This window comes from Scophthalmus maximus, chromosome 5 (assembly GCF_022379125.1).
Source record: "Scophthalmus maximus strain ysfricsl-2021 chromosome 5, ASM2237912v1, whole genome shotgun sequence".
Taxonomy (NCBI): domain Eukaryota; kingdom Metazoa; phylum Chordata; class Actinopteri; order Pleuronectiformes; family Scophthalmidae; genus Scophthalmus; species Scophthalmus maximus.
Genome location: NC_061519.1, coordinates 21,278,293 through 21,293,173, shown reverse-complemented (window position 1 = coordinate 21,293,173; position 14,881 = coordinate 21,278,293). Strand labels below are relative to the sequence as shown.

Sequence of the window (14,881 nt, the reverse complement as noted above, 5' to 3'; positions counted from 1 at the left end):
ATACTGACTGAAGCTAGAGAGATTTTTAAAATCCTTGTATAACCACAGTAATAATCTGAACAATAGAGTCTCCTGTTGTTTTCATTTCCATTCGTGCCCACTCCAGATAAATCAATTGATATCTGGAAAAAGACAGATGTGAGAGAACAACCGCTGCAATCCACCAATCAAGTCCAGACTTATTTGTGGTTATTACAGTGGTTGACTCCTGGGGGGAGTCTGTGTGTGTGTGTGTGTGTGTGTGTGGGTGTGTGTGTGTGTATTTTAGTTTGTGTGTATGGACTTGAACACACACACACACAACTGTATATGCTTGGTATATCAAAGAGAGGCATCTACTCACAGCACAGCTTGAAGACAACAAGAAAGAAAGAAAAAGCTAAACAGACAGCCAGTCTGTACAGGCTCATTCACAGGTGATTGAACCTCCAGTATTTCTATTTATTTTTTTAAAGAAAAAATATAATAATGAAAATAAACAAACGCAGCAAACAAACAAACGATTCTGACCACAGTGACGCAACAGCTTCCAGGCTGAGTCAAGGCTGCTCATACTATGATATCATATAAAGGCACACCATCGACAATAACTAAGTCCGCAGTTAACCACGCACACGTGGGCGCACGCGCACGCGCAGCCCCAGAAAGACCTTAAGGAAGGTAACCAGCGACAGACAAGACAAGGTAAAGTCTGACTCACGCGATTCGAAGTCCATCCTCCGTTCCTTCATGGGGATGAAGCATCGCCATGTCCCGTTCTGTCACGTCCCCGCGCGCTCGTGGCTGTGGCGGGGCTGTCGTCGTTAGCAACACGGGGGAAGCACCACGCGAGCTGTGCTAACGTCGATTTAGCATCACACGACCTGATAAACGTTCGAAAGAGTTTCGGGTGAGGCCAGTGTGAAACAGTCGAGCTCAGTTCAGTTCAGAGTTTATTTTTTTCGACGGATTTCACGTCTTCTCCGTCGACCTTTTCGCGGCGGTGCGTCCTCAGTTCTTGTTAATTGATTCAAATCAAAGTTTTTTTTGTCATCTCCACCTGCGTCTTCTTTCCATCGTTTGGTCAAAGCGCAATTACCATTTTTGTCCACACGGGCTGGATGACATTTACCAGCCCTGATGTCCCTGGGGGCGCTGTTTCACACGTTTACAGAAAAATGGCCATTACAAGGCAACAAGAACAAGTATCTGTTGCGACAGAGAAAAGCATCCAGCCCAGAGCCGTTGAGAGAGAGAGTCGCGACAATTCCGTTCACTCCAATGGACCATTTCCCCCCCCCGGCAATGGCGGATCACGGAACCTCTCAATAGTTCCCGGAAGTGAGCAGCAGCGCATTAGAGTAGCAGCAGATTGCATCAATGGGCCGTCTGTGTTGCACTTATGAAGGGTAAGACGTTTACATGATCAGATTGTATGTTATCAGCACATCTCAATCAAATCAACATACGCATTAAAGCATGTTAGTGGATTATGATTTATAATTCTTTATGATTGATTTATGATTTTTAAAAACGTATCGACTAACTACATATAGCAACTTCATAGGCATGTCGGTCTGCTATATTGTAAATCGATACATTTGTTGACTACTAATTACCGAATAATGAATAATGGATTCGAATTGCGAGCCAAGAACTTCCACAATCTGCAACAGCGCCACTAAGGCTCACTAAAACATATCTTGTTTGTTCAATCTGTACAAAAACCGAAGTGTAAAAATTAGGAAGTTGCAGTTTTACATGCAGTTATGTTGGACTATTTCTTGGCTTGGAACAGTGACTTCCAGGAGTCTTGTCGTCATCATATAGATTATGCTGTGTCTATTAACTGTCTCCATTTTAAAGTTGTAATGTAAATCTAATTTTCATTTGAGAAAATATTCCAAATTCATTATATATAATTTAAAAAAGAAACTTATGTTGGATATCGGCTTTGGTTGTTACCCAACTTCCCATGAAATTACCCTCTGTTATTGTCTTGCAAAACTACGTACAGTGGCTGTATTGTTTCATTTTGAAATGATTTTAATCCCAAGAACAAAATTGGTGGTTACTGAATTGTAAGAAGTGGGGCAGTTGCTGATTTCTTCAACTAAAACGTTATTCAGCACAATTCTTTGTTTAACATTTTAATGATTTTTCAACAATATAATGCATATTTGTCAAAATCAAGTTCTGAATGCTGTACAAAACAAAAATAACAAAAACAAACAATACTGAAAGGAACTCGTCAACTCAAAACAATCATACACAGTAGGTCAGGTTCGACCAATGCATTCGGCAATGCGTTCTCCGTACATTTACCTAACAAGGCAATTATGAAGTATGTACAAATGCATAGATATTGTATTCAAGCACTATATTTTTATCACAAGAGGATGCATAGAGGATCCAGCATATAGCACAGGTCAGTGTCACCAAAAGAGTATTCATGCTTTCAGACAGAGCAAATGCAAGTCAATAAATATGATTGAACACCTTTTTTAAAAAAGTAGGAAGAAAAGTATGACTTCCCTTTAGAATCAAGTAGAAAAATAGTTTGACTTTCAGTACCGATGTTTAACATAAACCGTTGACTTCTGAAGATATGCATCTGGTTTCCAACACACAACTCGGTTGATTCCCGCAGTTATTTGAGCATTTGATTAGACAAAACTTCCCTTTGTGTAACTCTCTCTTGAGACAGAAATCATCAAATGCATTCAATGCAGCAACGAACAGATGTTGATTCGACAATTTAGTTTCATCCTGTTGATTAATTGATAACCTGTTTTGGGCTGCAACAAATGATAATAATATAATATGTATGATATCAAAAGTCAATAATAGTGACAAATATGCTATCATCACTTGTTTTCAGCAACAAACAGCCCAAAAACAAGATTTGCAATGTTTGATAGTAAAAGATTGATAAAAAGCAGCAAATCCTCACATTTGAGAAGCTGAAATCAGATAATGTTTGTTTTTTTTGCTAGAAAAATAGATGAAACGATTATTTAATTATTTAAATAATTATTTCACACTATACAGGATAATTCTGTTATCATTATTATCATATTATTTTATTTTGGAAAACAATATTTTTCCTGAGAGTAGATATCTCAAAAATTGTTGTCACCAGTTGTTTCATGCCAATAATGTTTTCTGTTAAGACACAATGTTTTATTGAAACTAGAAGAAAATGTCTTCTTAATCTCCAATAATTGGTCAGTTAACTAATTGTAACAATGACTGTTCTCAGCTCCCATACATTTGCATTGTAAAATTAAACAATTTACAACTGAGCTGTAACAATTAGTCAATTAATCGATCAACAGAAAAATATCAACAAACTGATAATTCAATAATCTTTTCAGATATTAAACATAAACATTTGCTGGTTCTAGCTTCTCCAATGTGTGACTATAATGTTTTTTTTGTCATAAATGATAGTGAACTGTCCTTAATTTTCACTATTTTCTGACATTTTAATAGACAAAATAAAATGTCCTGGACGAACCACTGCAAATTAATCTTGAACAATGTCTGTGCAAAAACACACACAGAGACAAATGAATTAGATGAAAAGACTCGGAGACAAAACTCATATCCTGCAAGAGCTAAACACTTTTGAGCAAAGAAAAAGGAAAAAAAAGGTGACAGAGTGTGTGCATGTGGCAGAGGGTACAAATGGGCAAACAATATGAGAAGAAACATTTTCTAAAAAGATGACACATTCTGTCCTGTCCCGTAGTGCATTATAACTTGAGCAGCATTAAAACCATGCACCAATCCACAGGAGGGAGACAACAGTCAAGAGTGTGTATAAGAATCTCTGTGCCATTGTCTTGCATCTCTGTCTCTCTCTCGACCTTGATCCCTCTCTCTGTCTCTTTCCCTGTCCTTGTGTCTTTCTCTGTCTCTGTCTTTGTCTTTGTCTCTGTCTCTGCCGTGGTGATGGTGGTAGTTGTGATGATTGTGTACAGGATAGTGATCCGCTTGGTGCGTCCGTGGTGGAACTGGCTGGTGATGCCTTTGCTGGCGATTGCGTTCATTGTGCTCCTGCTCATAGTCTTCTTCGACGTGTGGCTGACTGTTCCCGCGGTGATGCTGATGGTGGTGGTGGTGATGGTGGTGGTTGCTGTTATGATGGTGGTGGTTATGGCCCCGGTGGTTATAACGGACCTCCTCCTCGTCCTCCTCCACCAGATCCTCCACCTCCTCCTCCCTGTCCTCGTGCGGGTGCCTGCGGGGAAGCCTCTGGCTATACTCCCTGCTCGACTGAACTTCCATGCCACCGGGTGTTTGGCTGTGTTGGGTGTGACTGTGGTGCTCCATCCGGCGGTGGTGGTGGTGATGGTGATGGTGGTGGGTGTGCTGGGGTCTCTTTGGTTCAGTCCTCAGGAGCCGCTCTTCCTCCTCTCCTTCGCCCTCCTCAGCCCTCTGCTCTTGAGCCTGGGCAGAAGGGGGGTCTTCGTCTAGGTGGTTCTCACGGGAACCCTTCCTCTTTGGGGCTGCTGACTTTTTGTTTTTCTGCTCATCCTGGTACAAAAAAATACAAAGTAATGTCATATTCGTCATACCATATACTGTATGTAGTATACATGTCCTCAAATTTAGACAACCTCAAGTTTCAAGTCCATATGCACAAACTAAAATACATATATACACACTCACACACTCACACACTCACACACACACACACAAACACACACACACAGTTGCTGTTATGGGGGCAGCTGGCCCCCATGTGTTTATATTGGCAGTCAGCACCAGAGGCAATTAGGATATTCTTGGATGATAATATAAAATTTTATCATGGGACCTTAGAACACTTGTACAATTACTCTCACAAATACAAACACACTGCATGGTTTTTCACAGTGGAGGGAAGGAATGAGGATAGATTTAAAGTAAGGCAGCTCACACTGTTTATGACTGATTTGTAAAATGAAAATACTGTTCACACGAGCGCCTTCTTGTCAAGCTCTGCAGAAGGCGCTCCTGTCACTCATCTGCACTGCTGTGGTGAATGGTGAAAATGCAGCTAGAGTATAACTTGAAGGTATCTCACTCACCAGAGGTAGACCTATTTCATTTCAGCAACTTTCCAGTGCAGTAGGATGAGGAGAAATGAAATGAAAATGTTAGATGGAGAAAAATGAAAAACAAATACAGATGCATCCCACTGTGAGATTTCTTCTTTCATTAAACATTACTGTTCCTACAGAAATGATCCTTTACAATGCAAACAGTTTTTCCACATTCAGCAGACTCTCTGTACAGATGACACGAGTGGGATGAGATGAGATGACAGCATGAATGATACTATATTCTATAACTCGATTCCCCGAGTACACTATGCATGTACCGGTGTTCCTGTAGGATGGGTGGGCAGTGTGTTCTCGGCCAGCTGGGCCACCAGTGGGTTGGCAGGCTCCATTTCTGGTGGATGAGTGGCTCTCCAGTAGGACTCCAGATAATCGGCGATGTGCTCACAAGCGTCCGTTAGCTGGTTTTCATCTAAGATGACATCAAACATTTCCTATGGGAAAGCACAAGAAAGGACAAGAGTAAGTAAAGGACCAAGAGGGAAAGGAAGGAGAGAACCGACCTGTAAGTGGTAGTTTAAAATCATCATCTGCGACACACTGACAGTTTGGGTGGCCTCTAAAAAATAACATCCTTCTAGCAATCGATTGTGTGAGATGTAAGGAAACGAGGCCAACAGAAAAAAAGGGACACCCAGATGATAGTGGTGTGAACATTCAGTGAAGACTTTTAATCTGGCATCAGAGATAAGTATCCTGTATTTGATTGTGTAGTCTACAACACTCACTCTGACATCTGTGGTCTGCAGTAGACGCCAAAGAAACCATGGACACCAATACAAAAGTTTTTTCCAAAAATATTAATATTCTTTATTTTTTTGATAGTTTATTCATTTCATCAACTGATGAATTATATTTCCGATATGTTTTCTTTCCCGACGTGAAAGTCAAAATGCTCATCCACAGCACTCCTAGAATAATTTTTTAAATTTTATGTTGGCCCAACAGTATGTCAAAATAAAGTTGGCTGCTGAAACAAATCACCAATCATGTAAACCCCAAGCTGCCACATCACATCCCATAAATTCCCAGAATAAAACAACCCAACCTGATATTACTCATTTTCAGTCCATCCATCCGTTCATTTATCAATTCATTCAACATTAATTTACTACTATACTGTGCCTATTTTACACAGTGGCCACTAGATGGCACTCACCGGCGGACACTGGGCGAGCTTGTCTGCTGCCACCAGCTGAACGTTGAGATGCTTGGTCTGAGACTTCCCTCTTGTCTTGATCAGTCTGGTCAACACCTTCACGACAGGATTGGAGTGAAGGAGCAGATTAAAGGAGCAGGGGAGGAAAGACGTTTCCAACAGCCACTGGCATTTCAACGGGGTCGCGTTACACGGGGATAAGCGGCAACACTGCTGCTGCTACTTCAAATCCAAACCATTGCACTTTTTTTTTAATCTATTTTCCCCCCTTTTAAATGCATAAGTTGCTCTATTTTTCAATTTTTTCCAACTCTTCCCGGATGCCTTTGACTGATGCTGCTGCTGTAAACAAGTGAATTTCCCCGGCGTGGGATTAATAAAGTCAATCCAAAAGAAGGTGCAGCTGACTTTTAAAAAAAAGATATACTTTATTTAATTCTATAGCGCTCTCAGGTGAAAGCTTACCTTTGGCGAGGAGATCTTGACGTAGACGAGGATTGGAGCCAGGGAGGTCTTAGTCACCTGGAGAGGGTGATTGATGGTGTCGGCATCTAGAATAACCAGCTGCAGGCTGCGTGCGAGCTCAAAGATACGCTCCACCTCCCCCTGGATCTGGGCTGCAGAAGCACACAGTAAAGGCCTGATGTTAACACCTGGACGTGAATCCAGTAGTGCATCTTTCTTTTCCTTGACGCAAACTCATGACGATGTATTTAGAACACCCACATTGTGCCGTTGAATGCAATGTTTAGCTGCTCTAAGTAAAGTATAGGTCTTAAACAATATCTGTATTAGTTTGAGAGTAGATGGGTTTTTTCTCTATTATTTTTTATTTTTTTTAACCATTTTTTTTTTTTTCATGATCCAGAAATGTGAATTAAATTAAAAACATTTTGAATGTTCTTTTGAAAGTTCAACCCCCAAACAAGGGATTTGGTTGGAAATGAAAGTCGTATGTTGAGGGGGGAAAAAAATTCTTGGAAAGAGTAACCAACAAAGGCCAATTTATTTGATTTGATTTTCTGGAACTTCCAACCACATCATACAATTTTCCTTGGCAGAAATTGGAACTGAAATTGACAGGAAGTTAGATGTTGGTTTTGTGTCAGTTAGGACATTTTTTTTAATTAACATTTGTATCACAAAAACGTTTGTCATATTCAGGTTTCTGCTGTGTAATAGTAAAAAGTACTCAAACCAGTCAGCAACTCATATGACATATGAGGATATATGACTATCTAATTAATAAGACTACTTGATTAACTGTTTTTTCTTTTGTATGTGCCTGTGTAACTAATTCACAAAGAAAATCAAGATGTTTCACTCATGGGAAGAGTAATTCAACGTTTGGCCACTAGAGGGATCGCAGACAGGCACGGAGGAGGCTGTGGATTTTCCTTTCTTTTTTGTTTACACAGAAAACTACACTTTGACATATTTGTCAACCCACTTAATCAAATGATTTGGATCGAACAGTTGTAAAGGCAAGTCAATACCTGTGTATATTTGTTATTACACATGAAACAGAGTCGTGACGGGGGCGGTCGGTGCTGATATGAGGTAATGAGAGGAGGAAGAGGGAGGAAGGCGGAGCATTCAAACACACATGGACTACCAGAGCTTTCAGTCATACATACCGGCAGCATCTGGGATGAGAGAGCAATGAGGAAGACAAGAGCAGAGAAATAAATCGTATCCCCTTTACTGTTCTATGCCCATTCTGTCTTCTACCAACTGCAGGGGGCAACTATGACTTGTCTACTGTACAATTTCACTGCTAGGGCAAAGACATTCTATTACCATGTCCGTGTCTATTACTACTTTGTAGTTTTCACACAAACAGAAAAACTTGGCAACGTAAACTTGACATTGTTTTCCAATAAGATAAAGAAAAACACCATGGGTGGGACAAGGGGTCAGTACAATGAGTGCCAGTGGGATCAGACGCTTAAAGTTATTTTGCAGTAAACCTCTAAACCATCTGGCTCCAAAACCTGATGAAAGAGGTGCCAAAGATTATTTGCCACGACTACTTGGCTGCAGGTTAGGATGATAAAAGCCACCATACATCATTGCGTACTTTGGTTTCATAGTTTTCATAAGCCTAAGGAGACTGCATCATTGGTATGCTTCTATTTATAAAGCCATACTGGGCAAACCTCCTTCATATCTTTGTCATCTCCCTTCGCTCACAAACTGCTGTTGTGATTTTTTCGCAGCTGCCTACATTTTGCCCTAGTCATGGAACAACCTCCACAACTCTCTAAAGTTTAAGCTCTGATTAAAAAAAAAATCAGTTGTCTCTTTTTAAGATGCTCTATTTCCCTTAATCGTTCCTCTTCTGTTTTGATATCTTGAGATAGAGTATAAAATAAAATAAAATGTACCTAAATTGGAGCGGGTGTTGGACCGGTCCATTAAGGCCTTTTTGCCAGGGTTGTTGAGGATGGACCGTTTAGCAAGAGAGATGTCTGCTGTGACTCGCGTGATAGTGATCCTGGTGAAGAGACACAGTAACAAGCATGAATACACAGTCAGGCTTTTCAGCATGTTTTATTTCCATGTAAAAGGGTGTGACACTGGAGATTTAAATGAGAACTTACCTGCCTTCAAATCGATGTTTTAAAAAGTCAAATAGTGCTTTTTGCATCATATCTGTAACCTGGAATTACACAGAAAATGTGGATTTTAAAATGGAAATTCCCCATAAAATTCAAGGTCAAAACACGATACCAACATTTCTTTGATAAACTGGATCAGGTTTTACAGCATCTCAGGTCCTTCATGGGTCAAAAAAACTAAGACTCACATCTAAGCCCTTCAGTGATGGCCCCATAAGAACCACAGGACGCATTGTAGGCACTACATCATACATAGCCACCTGTTCCCCCTATAACCACAAAAAAAACAACAGAAGATTAATTCAGTATACTAGATACAGTATATCTCAAGACATTATGTCTTCACACTGCAAGCCACATCATCACTATAAGCACATTCAGTTTTAATTGACAGCCAATTCTTTGGATCAATCCTCTGTCCATAATTGGTGTCTCTAATGAACATGAGTTAGTTAAGATGGGAGAGACATTGATTGAATGCTTCACATGTTTTTCATCCAAACTCTTGAATGGGATTCATGTCGACAACACATCACAACACACAAAGACCAACTGCAGCCCTCATTGGGTCAATGGATATAATGAGAAACATTGCGATGGAAGAGCGGCAATAACTTACCGGTTTCTTTTTCACTTGCTGATTGGCTGTTCAAAGAGAAAAGGTAAGAGAGGCACCTAATGTTAACTTGCCAAACATTGAAACTGACAACAGCAATGAAAAAAATCCTCTGGTGCACAATTTAGTCCACGCCGACCTTGTGATGGAGGAGTGTATTTCTTTGAGTTCATATCTTGAGCTGGTTGAGAGGATGCTTTGCTGAAATGGGGGAAAAAGTCCACAATTAGCTCACGTGAAATCTTTCGTGGTCATAAACACGTATAGAATCTGAACTACAACACTTCAGCCATGATGAAAATAGAGCACTTCCGTGTCCGTCCCGTGTCTGCCAAACAGTTCCTGGTGTGACCCTTATCACACTGATATCACATTTTTAGTCAAAATGCAGTTTGACTAATCAATTCACGTTTTCAAAGAAAATCATGTGGATGTTTTGTTCGTATGTGTGCCGTACCGATGGAGATGATGCAGCACGGGACAGTAGGTTTGTGTATAAAACACCCTGCTGTGCTGAATCAGGTGGAAAGAGCAGCGCGATGTACATACTTGGCTAAGGCCTTGGCAGCTTTCCTCGCCTGGACTTCTCTTCTGATGAGAATGGTTTCCAGATTGACTGGACTGGGGATGAAGCCCACCACACCATCCTCCTTCACCGGCCGTCCGATCCACCACTCATTGTTAAACTTCTGGAAATTTAAAACTGACACTTCAAGATTGAAGTAGAATATATCAAACTACTAATGTTAGTGCATATGACTTCCTCTACAAAATGCCTTGTGTAGATAAATGGTGATCGCACTTCAGAATGGGTTTTAGTAACAAAGAAATTCTGTAGTAATCTGGGACTTTTAAGAGATTGGGCCAAAAACTACATCTACGCTTGGAAGGTTGGAACACTGGCCGCTCGCACAGCCGTCAGTCGCTCCTCTAACTGGATTTGATGGACAAAGGAAGTTGACGTTATTTTCATAATAGAATTAAATATATATCTTCGGCTTGGACATTTTGACTTTACAGGTGACATTTTTTTTGGCATTCAGACTTGATTCACGAAATACGCCAAAAAATCGGAGCCTGATTCAGTTTCACTTTATCATCAACATTTTGAGTTTATTCTCAACAATTCAAATGTATTCTCGAAATGCATATTTTTCCCTCATCCCGGGCCCTAATACTTTGCCATGACAAAAAAAACCTTAATAACTGTATGATTGTTTTGTATCGTCTATGATATCTATTGCATTCAAGTGTGTTTGTTTCAAACCTCTTTGACGTGCAGGAAGTCTCTGGCCTCGAAGGTGACAGCCTGGCCCGGGACGGGGACGTTGTCGTCGTCTGCTGGAGTGTAAGAGAAGTTGCAACGTACGGCGAATGCAACAGGCTTGTACTGGATACACAAGACAGGTATTCGGGACAAAATGTTAATACAAACGGAAGTCATGAATTTGCACATTAAAAACTGGCGTTGAACATGCCGGCTCATAGTCACACTGTCATGTCTTACTGGGACATTTGGACCTAACAGGGCTTTTCCAACTAAGATGACAAGTCAAAGTGTCTGCCGCGAGAAAACAGCAAATTGCATCTTGCTCTTCGCTGCACATTAGCCGATTCCCGCTTGCTCCTGATTGAACGCATGTGGGTGCTGTAATCCTATCATATAGTCAAATGTCAGCGGCACGCGGATCAAGCTGCTAATTAATTACTCCACTTTGGAAAGACGAAGCTGTGGAGGAGGCAGCGGGGTCAGCGGAGGACAGGCGGAGCGTGTTGCCCACCTTAATCACCAAGCACCATTGGGAGCACATTAAATCTGTTGGGGAGGATTTAATTCAATAATCAATGGGACATGTATCTGCAGAGTTTAATATGAGAAGAGTTGGATTTGAGTTGTGATGCTCTGATTTCTTTGCGTGTAATGGCCTCCGGCATCATTATATCTATATATATATATATATATATATGTATATGAAGTTATAGTCGACTAGAAATGGCCTTAAAGTCAAACAATCTAGTTTGGTATTTAACACATCACTCCAGACATCAGCAATTATCAATATCCTTCCTTCAATGTTATCCTTCTCCGGTCGCTGAGCACATAAAGGGATGACAAGGATGACGACCACAATGACTCATTTTAACGGCAGAACATTGCTCCACTAATCCTGATGTCTGTGTTTCCTGTCTGTAGATGTGGTCACGTCCTTGAGAGCAACCTCTCTGAAAAATGAGGAGGTCGGGTTCGCGCTGAGACCACGACGCAGCGGTGAGACGGTACCTTGGCCTTCTCCAGCTGCACCTGGGCGTTTCTTTCCTCGACGACATCCGAATCCTGACGCTCTCCCTGCAGGGGGGAGACAGAGCGATGAGAGTTTAATCACTCCAGCTGGTTCAGTGTGTTGGAGACTGTCTCTGTACTACCTCGATCATCAATCATTTTTGCTAAATTAATAATAAAAAATTTATCTACATTTATTTTGTAACATTCTTTCATGATTTGCTGCTTTTCTTTGTCTTACATTATGGTAAATTAAAAATCTTTTGAAAATATCAACTTGGGTATTGGAAGTAGTGATGCACAAAAAGTTATTAATATTTGCAGCCCTACATGATTGCCTGAGTCAAGCTAGGTTTGGGATCATTACACAATCTTTACTTAGGCAGGAAACTCAGCTTTGTTACAAATTAAATTTTTTCCATCTTCTTCTAAGTGTCCATGCCCAAAGAGGCAGTGATAATGATTTCCATGACGAAATAAAACAGATACCAGAAAATATATCATTGAATGAAAAAAATTAAATCATAACTACATTTGCCAAGAGGAAGAACAACAACCTTAGTACAATCTAATAAAAATAAATACAAATTTAAAAACGAATAGATACCAAAAAAATGAGAGAGATTCTAATATACCTCCAGACAACATACATAGACGAGACAAGGAAGCGTTTTTCTTAGCAATCACTTAAAATAATTCTTCAGCAATTCAATATTGCACTTCCATGAAGTATGGTGACGGATAAAAGCAGAAAAGAAAAAAAAAAGACTAAGAAATGAATTAATCAGTGACTGGGATGTCTTGACACGTCGAGTCCCAAACCCCGGACAGTGTTCATGATCAAAGACGAGCCTCGGCCATGAAGAGTTCGTGAAGGATTCTTCACCATTGCGAGACAGAGCCAAACCGCTCAGCCGTGGCGGAGGTCTGCGCGCTCTGAGCGCTCTGTGTTTCAAAGTTTGTGCAGCTCCTGCCAAGGCAGCTCAAGTGAGTCACATTTTCTCAGACTTGAACAGAGTTCATCCAGAGCAACAGACCAGGAGCGAATCCCAGCAAACCAGACAGTCATTTTACAATTATAGATTTAAATTTGCTAAAGGTTCCAGGCAGAGAGACGAGCACTGACAACAGCTTTTAGATGGGGTAGCCAAGATCTCAGCTGCTGGCATATTTTTGTTGACTGTATTTACATGATGACAGTTGTAATGGTGGATATAGAAGACTGGCACATCAAATAAGATCGCATCAGGGCTTTACCTATGGTAGGTCACAACGAGAAATACGATAAGTTTGCCTCACTTCATCGAATTCCTCAAAAGGTCTTTAAATGCAAGTGACTAAACATGACGCACGCCTCCTCGTTTCCCCCAGGACCCTCCTGTCTTTAACTGTCAAGAGGTGTCGCAGCAGATCCCTCCGGGGATGCTCAGGTTTATGTGCCATGTGTCCCGGAGATTAGATTGTCCCCTCAAAGACATGGTAATTAATGCCCTCTGTGTCGCAGCCAGGAGGCGGCACGGCCCCCCCCGTCAATCAGGCTCTCCCGATACATCCCAAAGTCACAAATCAGCCCCCTCTGCCGTGGACGGTCTCCTCCGTCTGTTGCATTCTAACAACACAGTGATTCTGTAATTCCCAGCATCCTCAAATCTAATGTAATATTTTGATTACACATGTCGATATTTGTGTTCTGGGAATAATAATGACATGGAACTTGATTATTAGCTTCAATATTTCATGCTTTGTTAGTTAACATGAATTTGCCATCAATGTGCCGTTAATTTCCCTCTTTGAGCACATGGATGGAAGAAACGAGGGTTTGAGCAACTAACTGTGTGATTTGTGAATATATATATATATGTATTGTTCATATAAATGAACATACTGGAGCACTGGAAATAATACCTTCGGTTCAGTAACATTTTGGCTCTTTTGATTTCCTCCAGAACAAACTTCTGGTCATCTAACATCCTGTTTCCTAAAAACGTACGTAAATCAAATTCTCATTTGAAAAAAATATTTTGTATTGTTTTTATGTTTATGTTTAGGCAACTCAACCAACCGACCCAATCTGACTTTATTTGTACTTTATTAGCACAATTAACACGTTGACTTTTAATTGAAATGCCTCCACCAGAAGAACCTGAGGGCTCGTGACGGCTCATAGGGCAAAAGCAAATCTGATAAACAGGTTGGACCAAGACCATTAAGGGCTTTGTAAAGCAGTTAAAGGGGTTTTGAGATTGGTTATGAAGCAGAAAGATCGCCAGTGTAGACGCAGTTAAAATTGGTGTGCTCTCTTTCTGTTTCTTAGTCAACACACGTGCAGCTCAGTTATGATGCGACTGAACTGAGATATATTCTTCTCAGGCAGATAAATCAGTGTAGTGTTGCAGTAGAGCTATCACTGAGTCCTGTAGTTGGTATGCATTGAGTATCATTAACCCACCTTTACTTTACATTACAACTCTAGCTTCGACCCAGAACTTCTGTGCAGTATATGTCACATTCAACAACACTTGCAACATTCATTGCAAGTGACACAATCCAGACAGCAATAATGTTTTCACCAAAAACATATTAGACAAAAACTTGTGCATGTGTTTTACAGGAGCGGCCTTTATGTTCATTGAAGACGCTCTGCAGCTACACTGGGTGAATGTCAGACTCAGACACAGTGTTCACTGTTCAAACTTCACGCTCGACCAGCATGGGTACAATTTCCCCTTCGGCTCTCCGTTACCCCGTCACTCACTCCTACTTTCCACGTTATTCCAAATGAGAGCACAATGCGCCGCCTGACACCAGTGAGACGCTCGGACTTTGACAATGATGGATTGTGCAGCATGTCATTACTGTAAGCCAATAGTAACAATTGAACAATCCTCCACTCCAAAAGGCTCAGCTTGTATTATGAAATTAAGTGAGAACACTTGAAAGGGAGGTTGGAGGAGGTGAGGGTGAGAAGCAGAAGGAGTTTGAAGTGAGGACACATGTTGAATGAAGACTAACTGTGTTTTCAGACAGAAGGTGAGGCAAATTTTACTGGTGTGTCTGAAACATAGAAGAGAAAATAAATAAAAGACTACATTAAGGTTGGGTGTATACTGAATT

At 40.7% G+C, this 14,881-nt stretch overlaps 2 protein-coding genes and 1 long non-coding RNA gene across 9 annotated transcripts in view; 1 reads left to right on the top strand and 2 right to left on the bottom strand.

The window, feature by feature from the left end:
* The window catches only part of si:ch211-106h4.4 (MAM and LDL-receptor class A domain-containing protein 1), a 61,562-nt gene extending 60,430 nt beyond the window's left edge, over positions 1–1,132 (bottom strand). The window contains exons 1-2 of one of the 2 annotated variants that reach the window (XM_035635664.2): positions 971–1,131; positions 701–863 (exon numbers count right to left, since the gene is read on the bottom strand). In XM_035635664.2, the coding sequence (XP_035491557.2) occupies positions 701–731 (31 nt within the window). In that variant the 5' untranslated portion in view covers positions 732–863; positions 971–1,131. Of the gene's footprint in view, positions 1–700 lie in introns of both variants that reach the window. The other variant, XM_035635662.2, reaches the window with a different exon arrangement.
* Positions 558–11,936, top strand: LOC118311654. The gene is made up of 3 exons (XR_004794040.2): positions 558–684; positions 10,769–10,893; positions 11,681–11,936. It is a non-coding gene; the product is annotated as an uncharacterized LOC118311654 (long non-coding RNA).
* cacnb2b (calcium channel, voltage-dependent, beta 2b) overlaps positions 2,114–14,881 on the bottom strand; it is a 27,006-nt gene continuing 14,238 nt past the window's right edge. For 5 of the 6 annotated variants that reach the window (XM_035635671.2, XM_047331757.1, XM_047331759.1 and 2 more), the window contains exons 2-14: positions 11,768–11,833; positions 10,754–10,876; positions 10,036–10,175; positions 9,626–9,687; positions 9,490–9,515; positions 9,059–9,139; positions 8,853–8,911; positions 8,637–8,746; positions 7,887–7,895; positions 6,715–6,866; positions 6,250–6,345; positions 5,351–5,524; positions 2,114–4,521 (exon numbers count right to left, since the gene is read on the bottom strand). In XM_035635671.2, the coding sequence (XP_035491564.2) occupies positions 3,793–4,521; positions 5,351–5,524; positions 6,250–6,345; positions 6,715–6,866; positions 7,887–7,895; positions 8,637–8,746; positions 8,853–8,911; positions 9,059–9,139; positions 9,490–9,515; positions 9,626–9,687; positions 10,036–10,175; positions 10,754–10,876; positions 11,768–11,833 (1,827 nt within the window). In that variant the 3' untranslated portion in view covers positions 2,114–3,792. The remainder of the gene's footprint in view (positions 4,522–5,350; positions 5,525–6,249; positions 6,346–6,714; positions 6,867–7,886; positions 7,896–8,636; positions 8,747–8,852; positions 8,912–9,058; positions 9,140–9,489; positions 9,516–9,625; positions 9,688–10,035; positions 10,176–10,753; positions 10,877–11,767; positions 11,834–14,881) is intronic. The other variant, XM_047331756.1, reaches the window with a different exon arrangement.